Source organism: Ailuropoda melanoleuca, chromosome 3 (genome assembly GCF_002007445.2).
Source record: "Ailuropoda melanoleuca isolate Jingjing chromosome 3, ASM200744v2, whole genome shotgun sequence".
In the NCBI taxonomy this organism is placed as follows: Eukaryota; Metazoa; Chordata; class Mammalia; order Carnivora; family Ursidae; genus Ailuropoda; species Ailuropoda melanoleuca.
The window spans coordinates 34,909,338-34,924,909 of NC_048220.1; the positions used below are offsets into that span (position 1 = coordinate 34,909,338).

A 15,572-nucleotide genomic window follows, 5' to 3' on the forward strand; every position below is an offset into this window, starting at 1 on the left:
GACTGGGTCCGGCTTGGAAACCGGACTGAGTTCAGGGTTGGACTGTGTCCGCTTTCAAAACCCGCTGGTTCCAGGCCGGAGTGGGTCCCGTGCAAGGTCTGCGGTGAGAACTTTGCTTGAAAGCTGAAGAGCAGGTGAACGTCACCGAAGATAATCTTGAGTTACAGTGGCCCCAGTAAACTTCCATCGTAGATAAGCTTATCCGTTTATGAGGTGCCCTACAGAAAAAGGCGTCTCAGCCAAGCCCTCGCCATTGAGGCTGGAGGGGAAATTATTTTTCCTCATCTATTATCTGGTGACCCAGGACGAGAACGCTGGGGCATCGCGCTCCCTCCGAGTCTGCACAGGGATCCTGGGAAAACTGGCCAAAGCCGACAAAGGGTGAGAATTCTTGTCAAAGGAAGCTCTTCCATTTGCGGGGCCTGGTCCATAGAGGAAGGTAAAATTTCCCTTTGTCCCTTCCTTTACAAATCCAAATTGACAGACAAAACGAAACAAAACAAACAAACAAAAAACCCAAAAAACAAAAAACCAACATTAGAACCTCGAATTGTGACTCATGAATTTGCTTTTAGGTACTATTATTTATAGATCCTTTCCCTTCTTGTTTGTCTTGTTTTGTGTCTTGAGAACTTGGCCTGGCAGCTGTCAGGTTGGCCGCTCCAAAAATATGACCAGGCAGAAATGTGTGTTGCCTCTGTTTACCTTTTAACAGGTCAGAGCGAGAAGGAGCAGAACCATTGAAGGCAAACAATCTGGGTTTATGTGTTGCTTCTACCTGTAACCTTAAAACCTCTTCTCTCCAGACTTGTAAAATGGTCCATTAGACACGACAATTTCTAGCATTCAATGATTTAAATTCCGTTTACTGTGGCAAAGTTGTTTAATATTAAGGGTGCCCTTCAGGTGTCCTTTAGCATCGCAGACGAGATGCAGGAAGCCATCTTGCGTCCGTAACTTCTGTTAACTTGGTATCTGGCGAGCTGTTAGGCTCTGGTTTGGCTGAGTCACTCAGGAGACCACAGCATCCTCTAGTGGTCAGATGAGCGCTTCAAGAAGCGCATATTCTGAACACGACAAGAAATTATCCTAAACCTTAAAGAGTGTCAGGCAACTGTGTTGGACAGATTTTGATGCACCAGATACTTCGCAGGTTTTTTTTTAGGCCTCCATCCACTTATCCATTCTTGGCTAGTTCTTCGTAAGGGCTCAAGAATAGAAGCTGCTTTTCCATCTCTTTATTAGTGATTATAGATACTTTTTTGTTTTGAGGTAATTCTTATTTCTACCTTATTTGCTGTCCCTAAGCACATAGATCTTTTAATATGAGGAAGTTACCTAAAGTTCCTACAGAAGAAACAGGCAAGGAATAATCCATCTGAGGTGATTATGGTTTAGACGAAGCATTAGATTTTTGAGTCCACCCTGGATTAAAAACCTAACTCGGCTACCTTACTTGCCAGTGCTATTAGTCAGGTTACTTAACTTTTGTAAGTTGACTCATAAGACAAGGATCACCTTACAGAGTTATTGTGGCTCACATATAAAGCCAAGTCAACTACACAGAGTCCTCGTACAATAGATGCTCTATTAAATCCCAAGGAAACCTAAAGAAATTATTCCAGTCAGCGAAAGCTAACAGATAACATGCTTCTGGACTGACAGTTTTCCAAGTATTCCTTCTTTTTTTTTTTTAAAGATTTTTTTTTTTTAAGATTTTATTTATTTATTCGACAGAGATAGAGACAGCCAGCGAGAGAGGGAACACAAACAGGGGGGTGGGAGAGGAAGAAGCAGGCTCATGGTGGAGGAGCCTGATGTGGGGCTCGATCCCATGACGCTGGGATCACGCCCGGAGCCGAAGGCAGACGCTTAACCGCTGTGCCACCCAGGCCCCCCCCCCAAGTATTCCTTCTGATGCTAGTTCAATTCTCTGTGGGATTATTGTCCTCATGGTCAACCAGTCCTGTCAGTTAATATCTGTAATCACATTTCCTGAGACAGTCATCAGTAGGTGAGGAAAGAAATGGGGAAGGAAAAAACATCATTATGGAAACCTTGTCCAAGATTTCAGAATTGCTGTATTTTATAAAATCTGGTCTATTTAGAGTTTGTCTCAGTCTCCTGACCCCAGTGTAATCAAACATGCCTTTGAGGAAAAAGCATACAAGAACAACAGGAAGTATTTAGATGCATTTTATTCAACAGTCAGGCCTGCTAGGCATTGTGGTGGCCACAGGGGATTTTAGAACCTTGGTTCTCAGCAAGGTCCAGATTTTTGAATGAGGACAGGGATCTGGCGCTTTCTGTAGAAGAGATTGAAAAAAAAAATCAGCTTAAATTTTGCTGACAAACAAGTGATGGTGGGAGAAAAACAATGAAAAAACATCAGCTTTATTTAAAATAGAAAGGTTTCAGATTTATTCCCATTTCTCTGCCTTTCATTCATTTATTTATTCACTTATTCATTAATTCATCAAATAGTGACAGTCATTATTTCTTATATACAATAGGGATACAACAAAAAGGAAAAATGTCTGTCCTTAGAGAGTTTACAGATCTACTGTGGCATTACAGTAAACCTCTAAAATCAATCTCTAATTCATCATTGCTTCTTTTTCTTCTAATATCATTGTTCTAGCCACGATGTTTCCATCTTAGCTGGTGCCTGGGCTACTATAGGATGTTCTAATTGACAGATCTTCTGCCTTAGAACTCTGGGGTTTAATACCTGTGAGATCTCACAGAAGGAAATCATATCTATAACCTATCTGATACCTGTCAGCTCTGAGCATCCTCCCCTCCAGATAAAAACCTCTCTGCTCCCCAGCACACCACCTTTCCCAAACCAGTTTTCTCTTCTGTCAGCTAAATATTCCTAAATACTGTAATTGTGCCTCATGAGGTTGTTTTCAGAGCTCTCTCTCTCTTTTTTTAAACCATCTTTTCCTTGAAAATACTGGTTTATAAAAAATCTTCTATTTTTCTGTTACTTGAGGACATCTGACTTCCATATATCTACGCATGTATTTATCTGGACCTGGATGATTCTTCATTTTAAGAGTTTTTAATGTTTTCTTGTTCCATAAATATTATCCATGCATAATATTTACATCTGAGTTGTTTAGCATACATAGCACAAACACCTAAACGCAGTACACAAGTTGACTTACCTTCTATAGCTGTGTTGTCCAATATAGAAGACACCATCCCTATTTAGCTATTTAAATTCAAGTCAGTTAAAGTTGCGCAACATTAAAAATTCAGTATCTCAGTTGTACTAGCCACATTTTAAGCACTGGTGGCAAGGCTAGTGGCTTCCATACTAGACAACACAGATGTAGAAATTTTCATCGTTGCAGAAAGTTCTACTAGAGAGCTCTGGTCTATAGAACACAATTTGCCAGTACAGATTCCCTAAGAAGACACAGAAAAATGTCCTTACTGACTATATCTGACAAGCACATAATGATCAAGGAGATGCAAGCCTTTGTCCACCCATCTCAAAACCCAACAACTAGGGTCAGAGCCTGGTTCTAGTTAACTCGACAATGTATTTTTGGGGGGCTTTTAACGGGCAGTAGAGAGAAAGGTGGTATGGTACATTGTAAGTATTTTACACAAGGAAAAGCCACATTTTCTCTCTAGAGCTGTTTTCTTTTTCTTTTTTAAACCAATTAATTTATTTGAGAGAGAGTGGGAGAAGGGGCAGAGGGAGAGGATCTTCAAACAGACCCTCCGCTGTGTGTGGAGCCAGACTTAGGCTCAATCCCACGACCCATGAGATCATGATCTGAGCCAAAACCAAGAGTTGGACACCCAACCCACTGAGCCACCCAAGCACCCCTAGATCTGTTTACTTATCTGAGAAATACAGGAAGAGAAGTTACATTTTCTGGCGTTCAAACATTCTTTCCATATTTAAATATTTTTTAAAAAATAGAATGAGTAAGCAGGACAGGTAGGTTTTAAAGGCTGAGGAACGGGGTGTCTCAGCTTTATGCTCATATTTTCCCAATATTTCACTCTAAATATTGGGCCTTTTGGTCTTGGCACTTAGAAAATTTCTAAATCTCAAGGTTGTTATATTGCTTTCTCCTCCTCTTGGATGGAAATATGATGTTTGACCTTTATGTCAACAGCCTAGGTCATGAGAAAATTAACAAGTGTTTTCGAGTTCTTTTTACAAATCTTTCTACAAATAAATTCACCACAAAGTGAAACACCTAATATTTGGTGCTAAAATTTGAGGATATTAGATCTCTCTCCCTGGGGCCCTATTTCAACAATCCTTGCTAACACTGAGGATTTTCTAAAATGATTTAAAGCAGACCAAGAAGAGAGGTTATATTATCAGGGATTTATACTATGGAATAATGGAAATGCGTGCAGTCATTTGAGTCTAAATCAAAGTCTTTGATGCTAAATCAGTTCTAAGAATAACTTAGTTTTCTGGGCTACTTGTGGAATCTCTTTTATTTGTTTCGATCATTCTACACCTTTATTTAACCTGGAATGCCTTTGCTGTGCTGCCAAAATTCAGAGCCCTGTTTAATTGACGTCCTTTTCATGAATCCTTTCTTGACCCTTTCAGTACTAAGGAATCTGTGTCTCTCCTTCACTCCTGAAGCTACCAGAAGCTACCTTATTTGCACTTTTGACCTATTTTCTTTTATTCATAAGCACAAGTAAAGCAGAGGAAACAAGCACAATGCCGGGCATATGTTAGGTATTCAGGAGCTGAGTAATATAGGAAATTTGTGGCAGATCTGCTTCTCTGATGGCCTGAGTTTGAGTCCCAGCACCTACCTATGATCACTTCAGAAAATGATATTCATTGAGGCTGGTTCTCATCTCCATAAAAAAATGTTACAGAAGTATGTTTTTGGGCACCTGATCCATATAATTCATATTTGCATTTTGCATTTTAATTCATATTTGCTTCTCTGATGGCCTGAGTTTGAGTCCCAGCACCTACCTATGATCACTTCAGAAAATGATATTCATTGAGGCTGGTTCTCATCTCCATAAATAAAAATGTTACAGAAGTATGTTTTTGGGCACCTGATCCATATAATTCATATTTGCATTTTGCATTTTAATTCATATTTGCTTCTCTGATGGCCTGAGTTTGAGTCCCAGCACCTACCTATGATCACTTCAGAAAATGATATTCATTGAGGCTGGTTCTCATCTCCATAAATAAAAATGTTACAGAAGTATGTTTTTGGGCACCTGATCCATATAATTCATATTTGCATTTTGCATTTTAATTCATATTTGCTTCTCTGATGGCCTGAGTTTGAGTCCCAGCACCTACCTATGATCACTTCAGAAAATGATATTCATTGAGGCTGGTTCTCATCTCCATAAATAAAAATGTTACAGAAGTATGTTTTTGGGCACCTGATCCATATAATTCATATTTGCATTTTGCATTTTAATTCATATTTGCTTCTCTGATGGCCTGAGTTTGAGTCCCAGCACCTACCTATGATCACTTCAGAAAATGATATTCATTGAGGCTGGTTCTCATCTCCATAAATAAAAATGTTACAGAAGTATGTTTTTGGGCACCTGATCCATATAATTCATATTTGCATTTTTGAGGGCTTTAGTAAACACAATCATTACCATCACTAAGAACGATTTTTTCAAGATTTTATTTTTAAGTAGTCTCTACACCTGATGTGGGGCTCAAACTCACAACCCTAAGATTAAGAGTCACATGTTCTAGCAACTGAGCCAGCCAGACACTGCTGTGATTTTTTTTTAAACTTAAAGTTATTTTGGTTGTATTTGCTTTTTAAAAATCTAGACCATCTACTGATTTGCTATAAAAACATGGGTTTTTGTTATACAAGTGATTTTTGAAAAAATTAATTCTGAGAACCATTCAAACACTTTCCTCCTGCATTCCACTATCCTTTCCTTAACACATTTATCTTGCCATGTTTTTAATACCTTTCTCCCTTTTGTTCAGATTTTTCTTCTTATTGGAGTGCCGCTTTCTTCTTTATGGCCTGGACAAAGCCTCCAAACTTTTCCGAATCCTAGCAGGCATAACTAGTTATTTTTAATATGTGTTCTCAGAGCACTTTGCTCTTATTTCCACTGACTACACTGTATTAGCATTGAGTGTAACCAAATTGAGACTTGAGATATGTTGGACTTCCTTCTGTGTCTCACAAATACTTAGTCTGGTACCTGACTTTAAAGCATAGTTGAAAGAGTAAGGATTTGGACCCGCATTTGTCACTTACTGCTGGTTGATCTTGAGCAAGTTATTTAAGCTCGGTCTCAATTTCTTCATGTATATAATGGGCTTAGTATTCTCTGCCTCATAGATTTGTGAATATTCAATGCCTTCCCCAATGCCTGACACAATAACTATGTTTTTCTATCACAACACACACACACATAAACACATGCACATCTCTGTAGATCATCATACCAGATAAATAATGAGAAAGAAAGACTGAGAATTATTTTTGGAAAGACGAGATGTTTTGCTTCTCTCATGGTAAGATTAATGTTATTGGTATATTGATTGGGACTTAGAGGGATAAGATATATGAAAATTTGAAGACAACTAGCTTAAAAATATGTTTTAAAGGACATTCAAGTTTGTACTCACTTATTTTGAACACATAACACACATTCATTAGAATAAGTTTCTCCATCAGTCCCGCAGACAGGATTATAGATCTTGGTACATGCAGTCGTTTCACTGTTACATTTAGCCTAAAAATGGAATTAAACAGAATCACTTTCCATCATTTAGCATTCTTTGAGTGTATAGCAAAATCTCTAAAATGGTTTTCACTTCTTTGGAGTTGGTCAGCTTAAAGATGGAAGCATGGTTATGGTGAGAGGAATGATACTGAGTGTCTGGGGGAAGAATCCAAGGTTAGAATCAGAATGCCTGATTGCACGTAATGCCTCTGCTGTTTGCAAGCTGTGAGACACTGGCAAATCTCCTGGTGTCTCTGAGCCTCAATCACTTCATCTGCACAATGGGAAGGATATTATCACTTCCATACCTATCTCATGGTGGTGTCGTGAGGTTTAAATAAGGTGAGTGAGATCATGTTCAAGTTTACAATGATGGCAGGTGCTGGTTCCTCTCAGGTCAGCCACACCATGGGCATGTCTTCCTTTTGCACTGTGGTCCAGTGTGACTACACTGCCCTTCTCTTAGTCATGTGATGACACCAGGTGCTTTCTGCCCTGGGAGCCCTTGCACAGTCTGTTTCCTGGACATCAGTAAAAACTCATAGTTACGGGATGGCTGTCATAGGCCAGACACTTTCCTAAGTGCTTTCATGTATTACTCTATTTAAACCTTACAACTATCCTATGAATTGTTTGTTATACTCTTCTTCCAGTGAAGACAGTGAAGCACAAAGAGATTAAATCACCCAAGGCCATGCAGCTGGTAATTCTGGATCCAGGATTCAAACCCAGTTGGTCTAGGTCCTGAGCTTTGGCTCTTAACCACTTCAGTCTACTACTTCTACCCACTGGTTATATTTTGCTAGCATTCGCTTATCCTTCATGGCTCAAAATATATCTCACTTGGGGCACATTCTGTGATCTAACCAGGCTTGGTTCCAGATGGTACCAGAATTTCTTTAAACCCTTATCATTAGTGTAATAATTTATTTACTCAGTGCCCTTTTGGTTTGCCATTTATCTCGTCACTAGATATTAATGAAAAGAGGGACACTTCCTCCTCTGGTCTTCAGATTTACTGCAATTTACTGTATAAAACAGAACAAAAAAAGAAAAGTTAGATATAGAATATTTTTCTAGAGGAAGAAACTAGTTTATTATTTTCTTTTGTTCATTATAAACTAGAGCTCCCCCTTGGGGATTGGGAGAACTTTGTGCCAACATGGTCAAACTGGCTCTAAGGAGGAAGGGCTGCTTGGAGTGAAGTTAAGAAGAATGCTACCCCAAATCCTTGCCCTACCAGATGGCCTCAGAACATTCAAAATGCCTTCACAGCAAGCATTATATGGTAACGTGGAAACTGCCTGTGTGTCGGTACATTTGTCCTTCAGTATAAGCCCCTGTGGGGGCACTACTGTAACTCTCCACCCTTAGCAGGTTAAGCCTCGCTAGTATCGCACACCCATCCTGACTGAAATGTCACAGCTCGACTGTGCATTGAGTGGAGCAAACAGTTCTAGCCTGAGAGATAGAAAAGTACAAAATTATCTTTACCTCTCTTCCCACCAAGCCAGCTCTAGTGTTACCTAGAAAACATAAATGAGACATGTGAGGTCAGGTACTAAATGGGAGAAGCCAGATCTGCTCTTATTCGAAACCTTCCCCTTCCGTTGAAGGCTGTGACTTTCTTGCTGGCCTCTTCCACCACCACCACCACCACCACCACCTCCTCCTCCTCCTCCTCCTCCTCCTCCTCCTCTTCTTCTTCAGATTGATTTATTTATTTGAGAGAGAGCATGAACAGGAGGACGAAAGGGAGAGGGAGAGGATCCTCAAGTAGACTCCCTGCTGAGCACAGAGCCTGACACAGGGCAAGATCATGACCTGAGCCAAAATCAAGAGTCAGATGTTCGACCAACTGAGACACCCAGGTGCCCCACCCCACCCCTTCTTATTTCTGCCTTTTCTCAAGGACGTCTCTCACTGGTGTCCAATCACTCCCTGCCTCCTGAAGCCTCAAGAAAATGAAGCAGAAGTTTGATTATGACCAAAGTATCTTATTATTATTATTTTTTTTTTATTTGACAGAGATAGAGACAGCCAGCGAGAGAGGGAACACAAGCGGGGGAGTGGGAGAGGAAGAAGCAGGCTCATAGCGGAGGAGCCTGATGTGGGGCTCGATCCCATAACGCCGGGATCACGCCCTGAGCCGAAGGCAGACGCTTAACCGCTGTGCCACCCAGGCGCCCCGTGACCAAAGTATCTTAATTGGGCATTTCGTGAAAAGTTGACCCATTTCTTTGAAAATAGAAGTGATTTACTTTCTGCTTGAAATGTGTCAGGCACAGAGCAAATATCTTCTGAAAGTTCACTGCCTTCTCACAACTGGTTACTAGACCTTTGATCTTAGGATTAGTGATGTAAGAAGTGTCAGTATCTTTGACTCGGTGTATAGATGAAGATGTGGAGATTTTACATAAAAATCTGTGAAACAGTTACCACTAGCATTAACCAGGTCTTGTGACCCAAAACTAACCTGCAATTACAGGTAAGTCTTCTTTAGTAAGTAATGTTAAAAACAGACATCTCTTGGGGCGCCTGGGTGGCTCAGTCGTTAAGTATCTGCCTTCGGCTCAGGGGGTGATCCCAGGGTCCTGGGATCGAGCCCTACATTGGGCTCCCTGCTCCCCTGGGAGCCTGCTTCCTCTTCTCCCACTCCCCCTTGCTTGTGTTCCCTCTCTCGCTGGCTGTCTCTCTGTCAAATAAATAAATAAAATCTTTAAAACAAAACAAAACAAAAAAACCCAGACATCTCTCTTGACATCTCACCATCAGTCCCCAAAGAGTCATTCCCTCTGTTACATTACGCTAATTATTAGTCCAATTCACATTTCTTGAATTTACAGATATATACTTAAAATTGCCATCCTGCATTCCCTAGAAGATAACAGGTCTTGCTGACATTATGTAGGGGGCGGTGATTGTGGATGAGCTCGTTGAAGGGAAGAGGAACTAACTTGACAGTATCCAAAGGAAGAAATGTTGGTGAGATTTGATTTTGATATCGAGAATTTCTGAGGTGATCTAGGTAAGGAGGTAGCTCTTCCTAGCTAAATTTTATGAGAAGCAGCAAGGCACCTCTGGGCTTGAAGAAGCCCTCTGAAATAGGTCCCTGACCTTATTTCATTTCATTAGGACCAAAAGATCTGGCCAAGACTGGACTCTAAGTCTAGAATGTAATGAGGTCAGTAATGCAACACGTCAAAAAGGTTTTACTCACATCAGAAAAATATGCAAAGGCACCTACCAGATAAGCTCAACAGGGCCAAGGCACTGAGAAGAACGACGCTTGTTACCTTCATGGCTGAAAGTTCTGTATCCAGAGCTCAGTTGAAAACTGCGTTGAACTTACCACTTCTCTTCAGAACCCTGGGACTGGAAGGGTTATATAGTTAGGTTGGCCGCCCAGCCTCCGCCTCCTGCCCTGTCACAGATCTTTGGTTATTGATTGACTCTGTGGCATAGCCTGGGCTCAAGTTTCAGGAATGTCGCTTGCGTAAAAAAGGTGAAAGAAACAGCACAGGCCTGCAGTGTGGAAGGCCAAGACTCTGTCAGAAAAGTTCTGGTGGTTGGTTAGTTGGTTCTCCCCCTAACTTCTTGTGTGACTTTGGGGAGCCCCAGTGGTCTCATCCATAAGGTGAAGTCGAAGGTTTCTGTACTCTGTAGCTCTGGATATATAAACAGGTATGAATATCCAAAAATAGCTCTCTATTCTTTCTTCTTTTCCTTCAGCTTTTCCCTTTTTTATTCTTTCTCTTTTCTTTTGTTCTGTCACTCATTCACAAAGTCAGTAACTCCAACCTAGCTGACAGACAGACAGGTTGGAGTTAGAGAGGGCTCAGGTCCCTAAGGTGTATATGAGTGTTCCGGGGCTGGGTTGTGCTCACCAGACACTTACTAGCTCTGTATTCTTGGACAGGTGGTTCACTCATGCTGTGCTTCACCTTATTCATCTGAGATCTGAAATAATAATAGCACTTAACTCAAAGTGTTTATCTTTCATTCAAGCGATAGTATTCTACCACGTGTTATTGGGAGACAGTTTTCGATTCTCTCTTGTGTTTCTGCCTGTCTTGTGAGGAGAAGCACTGACTGTCTGTGCCTCAGTTGCTCTTTTCAAGAGTTTGTACAACAAATGGACTTGAAAGGTGGAATAGTGTTTCTCTCTGGAGCACAGGAGAGGTTTGTTTCCTGTTCATTATAATAAAGATAATATCTCTCACCAATGCAAAGATCAGGTGGGCATGGTGCCCTTTAAAAAAGATTAGGGATTTTTAAAAAGCATGGCGTCCTTCTCATGGAGTACACAGTGCACTTTCTTTGTAGGTACCACTCGGTCCTTGCTCGTCATGTCACCCTGTAGAAACTGGTGCTTGGGAAACCGGATGACACTGGCACTCTGGCTATTGCTATTGAATAATTAAGTCCCTTGTCTCTGACTCAGCAGCCTGTGTCTTCTGCCAGTATCCCCTTAACTGTGGCAGGCTAACTCGTTAGCTTCCAAGTAGGGTAAAATCTCAGCTCCTCCCTGGTCTTGAACTGTGCTCGTGTCTGGGGATACATCAGTGAGTAAAAATGACAGGCCCTGCCCTCGTGGAGCCTCCGTTGCATTTTAGTTGGGGGAGACGGGCAATAAGAAAGTCATCTGATAATTATAAAGTATATCAGATTGTGATAAATATTATGGAGAAAAAGGATAAAAAGGACACGGGTGCTGGAGGATCAGGAGATAATTGTTATGGTTAGAGAAGGCCTGGCTGCTTAAGTGACGTTTGAACAGAGATGTGAAGGAAGTGAAGAATTGAACCGTGACAATATCCAAGAACACGCACTCCAGAGAGAACAGTGAGGGTGAAGGCTCTTAGGCAAAAACTTGCTTGACCTGTTTGACAAACATCCAGGGCGATTGATAATCTGGCTGAAGCACACTGATGGGAGGACAACCTAGGCAGTGAGGTAAAGGAAGCAGTGAGGCCTGGATGGTGAAGGGCTGGGTAGTCTGTAGTAAGGACTTTGGTTTGGAACCCAAGGGAGAGCCATTAGAGAGCTGTGGCACGGGAATGACATGATACGGCATTCATCCTAAAAGGTTATTTTACCTGCTTAAGAGAATAAACTTGAAGGCAAGGACAGCAGCAGGAAAACTAACTGCTTGTCTCCTGTACTAGTCCATCCAAGAGCGATGGTGGAAGTGGAAGGAAGAGGTTGACTCTGTAGTTCAGGCAAACTTAATACACGTAAAGTGTTTGCAACAGCTTCTGGCACATGGTGAACGCTTAGAAATACTAGCCATCACTGTAATTTCATTGTTGTTATTTTTTCCAGAATTTATAATGCTGTTCCATCTCACCAGAATGTTCTTCTTTATCCTTATGCATCAATGAATTCTTCCTCTGTCTTTAAGGTTCACTTCAAATGTTGTTTCTTATTGGAAAACATCTCCTTGTTCTGGCCTGCGTGGTGTTTTGAATGTGGTTGAATGCAACACATAACACACTATTGAAACTGTGTATGATTGGTTCCCCCATCTTCCATTCATGCTTCAACCTTCACCATCCTAGCTTCCTCCTGCCTCTTGACTGCCACTGAACTTACTGTTTTGGTCACTAATTCAAATCAATTAATTCCATGGACAATTTTTCAGAATACATAACCTCTAATTCTTTACACTTGATCACACTCCATATCATTTCTTTTCTTTTTTCTTTTTTTAGATTTAGTTATTTATTTGAGAGAGAGAGAAGGAGGTGAGGGGTGGCAGAGGGAGAGAGACATGCAGACTCCCCACTGAGCACAAAGCCCAACTCGGGGCTTGATCCCCGGCCCCCGAGATCATGACCTGAGCTAAAATCAAGAGTCAGATGCTTGGGGCGCCTGGGTGGCTCAGTTGTTAAGCCTCTGCCTTTGGCTCAGGGCGTGATCCCGGAGTCCTGGGATCGAGCCCCACACCACGCTCCTCCGGTGGGAGCCTGCTTCTTCCTTTCCCACTCCCCCTGCCTGTGTTCCCTCTCTCGCTGGCTGTCTCTCTGTCAAATAAATAAATAAAATTTTAAACAAAAAAAAAAAAAGAGTCGGATGCTTAACCTACTTGCTGCTTGATATAATTTCTTTTCTTGGGTTTCATAACTTCATAGTCCTCTGCATTCCCATACCTCATACCTTCTGCATACCTTCTGCATTCCCATATCATCTTCGTCCTCCTTATTGCCTCCTCTTCCTCTAACGAGTGAAGACTTGGAGTTTCTCAAGTATTGGTCCTGTGCCCTCTTCATGTCTCACTTTTCATTTTCCTTAGGTGAACTCATTCATTCACATCATTTAAATTATATCTTTATAAAATCCTCAGATATGTATCTCTTTCCTAGATCTGCGCTTGGATCTTCAGACCAGGTATTAAGAGCCTTCTCGACTGTTTGGACATTCTATGGGCACTTCAAATGTGACATCTCCCATACTAATACTTTGATCACTCACCACAAACACTTTTCAGTCTCCCCTTTGCTTCTCTGCCTTCCAACAGGTTGATTCAGCCAAAGCCTAAGTGTTCCCCTTACTGCCTCCTTTTGCCCTTACCTTGTACCACCTTCCAAACTTAATTTATTACCAAGTTCTCTTCTTGAATCTGTATCTGAAATAACCTCAATGTTGAATGGTTCCATCATTTTATACCGACATATCAAAGATGATGGCATCATTGTCTGTGTCCCTCCCTGAGGGTAAATCTGGCCTTGAGAGATGTAGATTAACTTTTGAAGTCCCCTTTGGCTTTCTGAAGTTTCTTTCAAGACAGTATCTACTGTTATTTCTTCCTCAAAGCTACTCTCCACAGGAAAAAAATAGTTTTTAGGTTTTAACCTCCTAAACTCAGGCTAAATATAATTTTCTCATGGAACTGCTTTTCCAAGTCTTTCCTCACTCTGTTCGGCATGTATGCTAGGGCTTGTTGTTACATTATTTCATGATACCCTGCATCACACTTTAATTTTATTATATGGCTGTTTATATGATTATTATGTAATATCCTCTTCCCTTTAGGGAGCAAATATGGTTGCTTTGTAACTGCAGTACCTTGCCAAGTGCCTGGTAAATAGAAAGTTCTGAATAAATATTTGCTGAAAACATGAATAAAGTGGTACATGTGTATGCTTCTTTTCTTGAAGACCCAGATCTATGCCTTGTTCATTTCTGTTTCTCTCGCCTGCAACAGATAGTCACTTACTGGTTCACTCAGTCTTTTATTTATTTAGCTGTCGTTATAATTCTGAGTCGTTATAATGCTGAGTTCCTCATATTTAAAAGCCCTGGCTTGACTGCTAGGGAAATAGATTTTGATTTCTGTGTTTATGGAGTTTAGGCTAAGCATTGATAGATACAGGTTAAATGAGTGAAATTTTTTTCTTTTCATAGTTTTCTTTTCATAATTTAAGTAGCAGTTTGGTTGATGGTAAGAAGGTTCTAATAGCCACTGTGAGGGGAGTTAATATTTGAGGGAAGGTATTTTTCATTGGTTTCATTAGCAGCCTGAGGAGAAGGGAATTTGCTGGGATCTCGTTACAGGAACTCTTTAGATAATGATACCAGCAGTAATGACATTCAGATTTAGACCTGTCTCATGCCAAACCCTGGGCTCTTTGCACCGAACCTTGATTTTTAAACATTTTGACTGTGTACCCAAAGCAAAAAATAAATTTTGTGTTATAGCTTACATATGTGTAGACCAATAAAATTGTTAAGAAACAAAACGTAGCCTTATTATATGGGATGACTCTCGGTGCCTTCTATTATATTCTATCTCATAATTCACCGATTCTGACTGCATTTTGAAAAACACTTAAGTACAGTAATATCCTGTGCCCTCATACAATCTTGTTTTCTTAATTGGTATAAAAGTAGGAGAAAATTCCTGTTAGAGACTAGTCCTAAAATTGGGATTTAGACTAGTCTAAAATTCCTGTTAGAGACTAGTCTCCTGTTAGAGACTAGTCCTAAAATTACTACCCAATTTTAGGTAGTAAGTTGCAGTGGACATGAAGGTAGTGGACATGGAGGTAGTAAGTTGCAGTGGACATGAAGAGGCACACTTGGCAGCAATTACAAGTCTGCCATTTCAACTGTGATGTTACTCTGGGTAATTCCTCAGCTACAAAAATGTGTGTCATGATATATTCATTTGGTGTGAAAAATAAACGCAGAAAAGCAAATACTATGCAAAAATATTATCCTCCATTTCCACTGGAATAATCGTTACTAGCTGGTAATAATATGATTCTTCCACGGATTGGAAATAAGTGGATAATATATTAAGGTTTTATATGATCACTATCTTGATAGAATAAATATTGTTTGCCCTGAGGGATGAGATGGGATAGGCCTTGGCTGGAACAACTCTGCTGCCCTGCTAGGCTGTTAGTCATATTTAGTGAGTCTACATGGCCTAACCTTGTGTAAATCTCTCCGTCTGTCTTCTTTTCTTCTCTGTGTACATATTTCTGTGTGCATGTCTTCAGGAGCTCAGCAAACATACTATGACCTACTCCCTTCTGTTTCAAGGACTCATTACTCACCTGAATAAAGAGTGGTGACAAAACTTAAGAGAACTGTTCTAATGGGTGCTGATAATACTTGCTGGAATGGGGATGTTGCTTGAGCACCTGTTGATTTTCACATCCTGTGCCCAAGGTTTGACTGGTAAGAAAAATGACAGAAACTAGTGACATGGAGCCTAACATATTTAGCCTGACATGTGAAGATCTCTTACTTAGCTATATCGTAACACTCCTGTCTTATTTTTCATTATTTGTGGAACTTCATGACTTTTTTTTTTTTTTTTTTGGGAG

At 40.7% G+C, this 15,572-nt stretch overlaps 1 protein-coding gene across 1 annotated transcript; it reads right to left on the reverse strand.

Annotated features, from left to right (window-relative positions):
• Nucleotides 1-2,181: 2,181 nt before the first annotated feature.
• Nucleotides 2,182-10,111, reverse strand: SPINK1 (serine peptidase inhibitor Kazal type 1). Its single transcript, XM_011216924.3, has 4 exons — nucleotides 9,983-10,111; nucleotides 8,230-8,261; nucleotides 6,638-6,744; nucleotides 2,182-2,306 (listed from the first exon to the last, which is right to left on the reverse strand). The coding sequence occupies exons 1-4, from the start codon at nucleotides 10,035-10,037 to the stop codon at nucleotides 2,261-2,263; spliced, it is 240 nt and encodes a 79-aa protein (XP_011215226.1). The 5' UTR covers nucleotides 10,038-10,111; the 3' UTR covers nucleotides 2,182-2,260.
• Nucleotides 10,112-15,572: the final 5,461 nt, after the last annotated feature.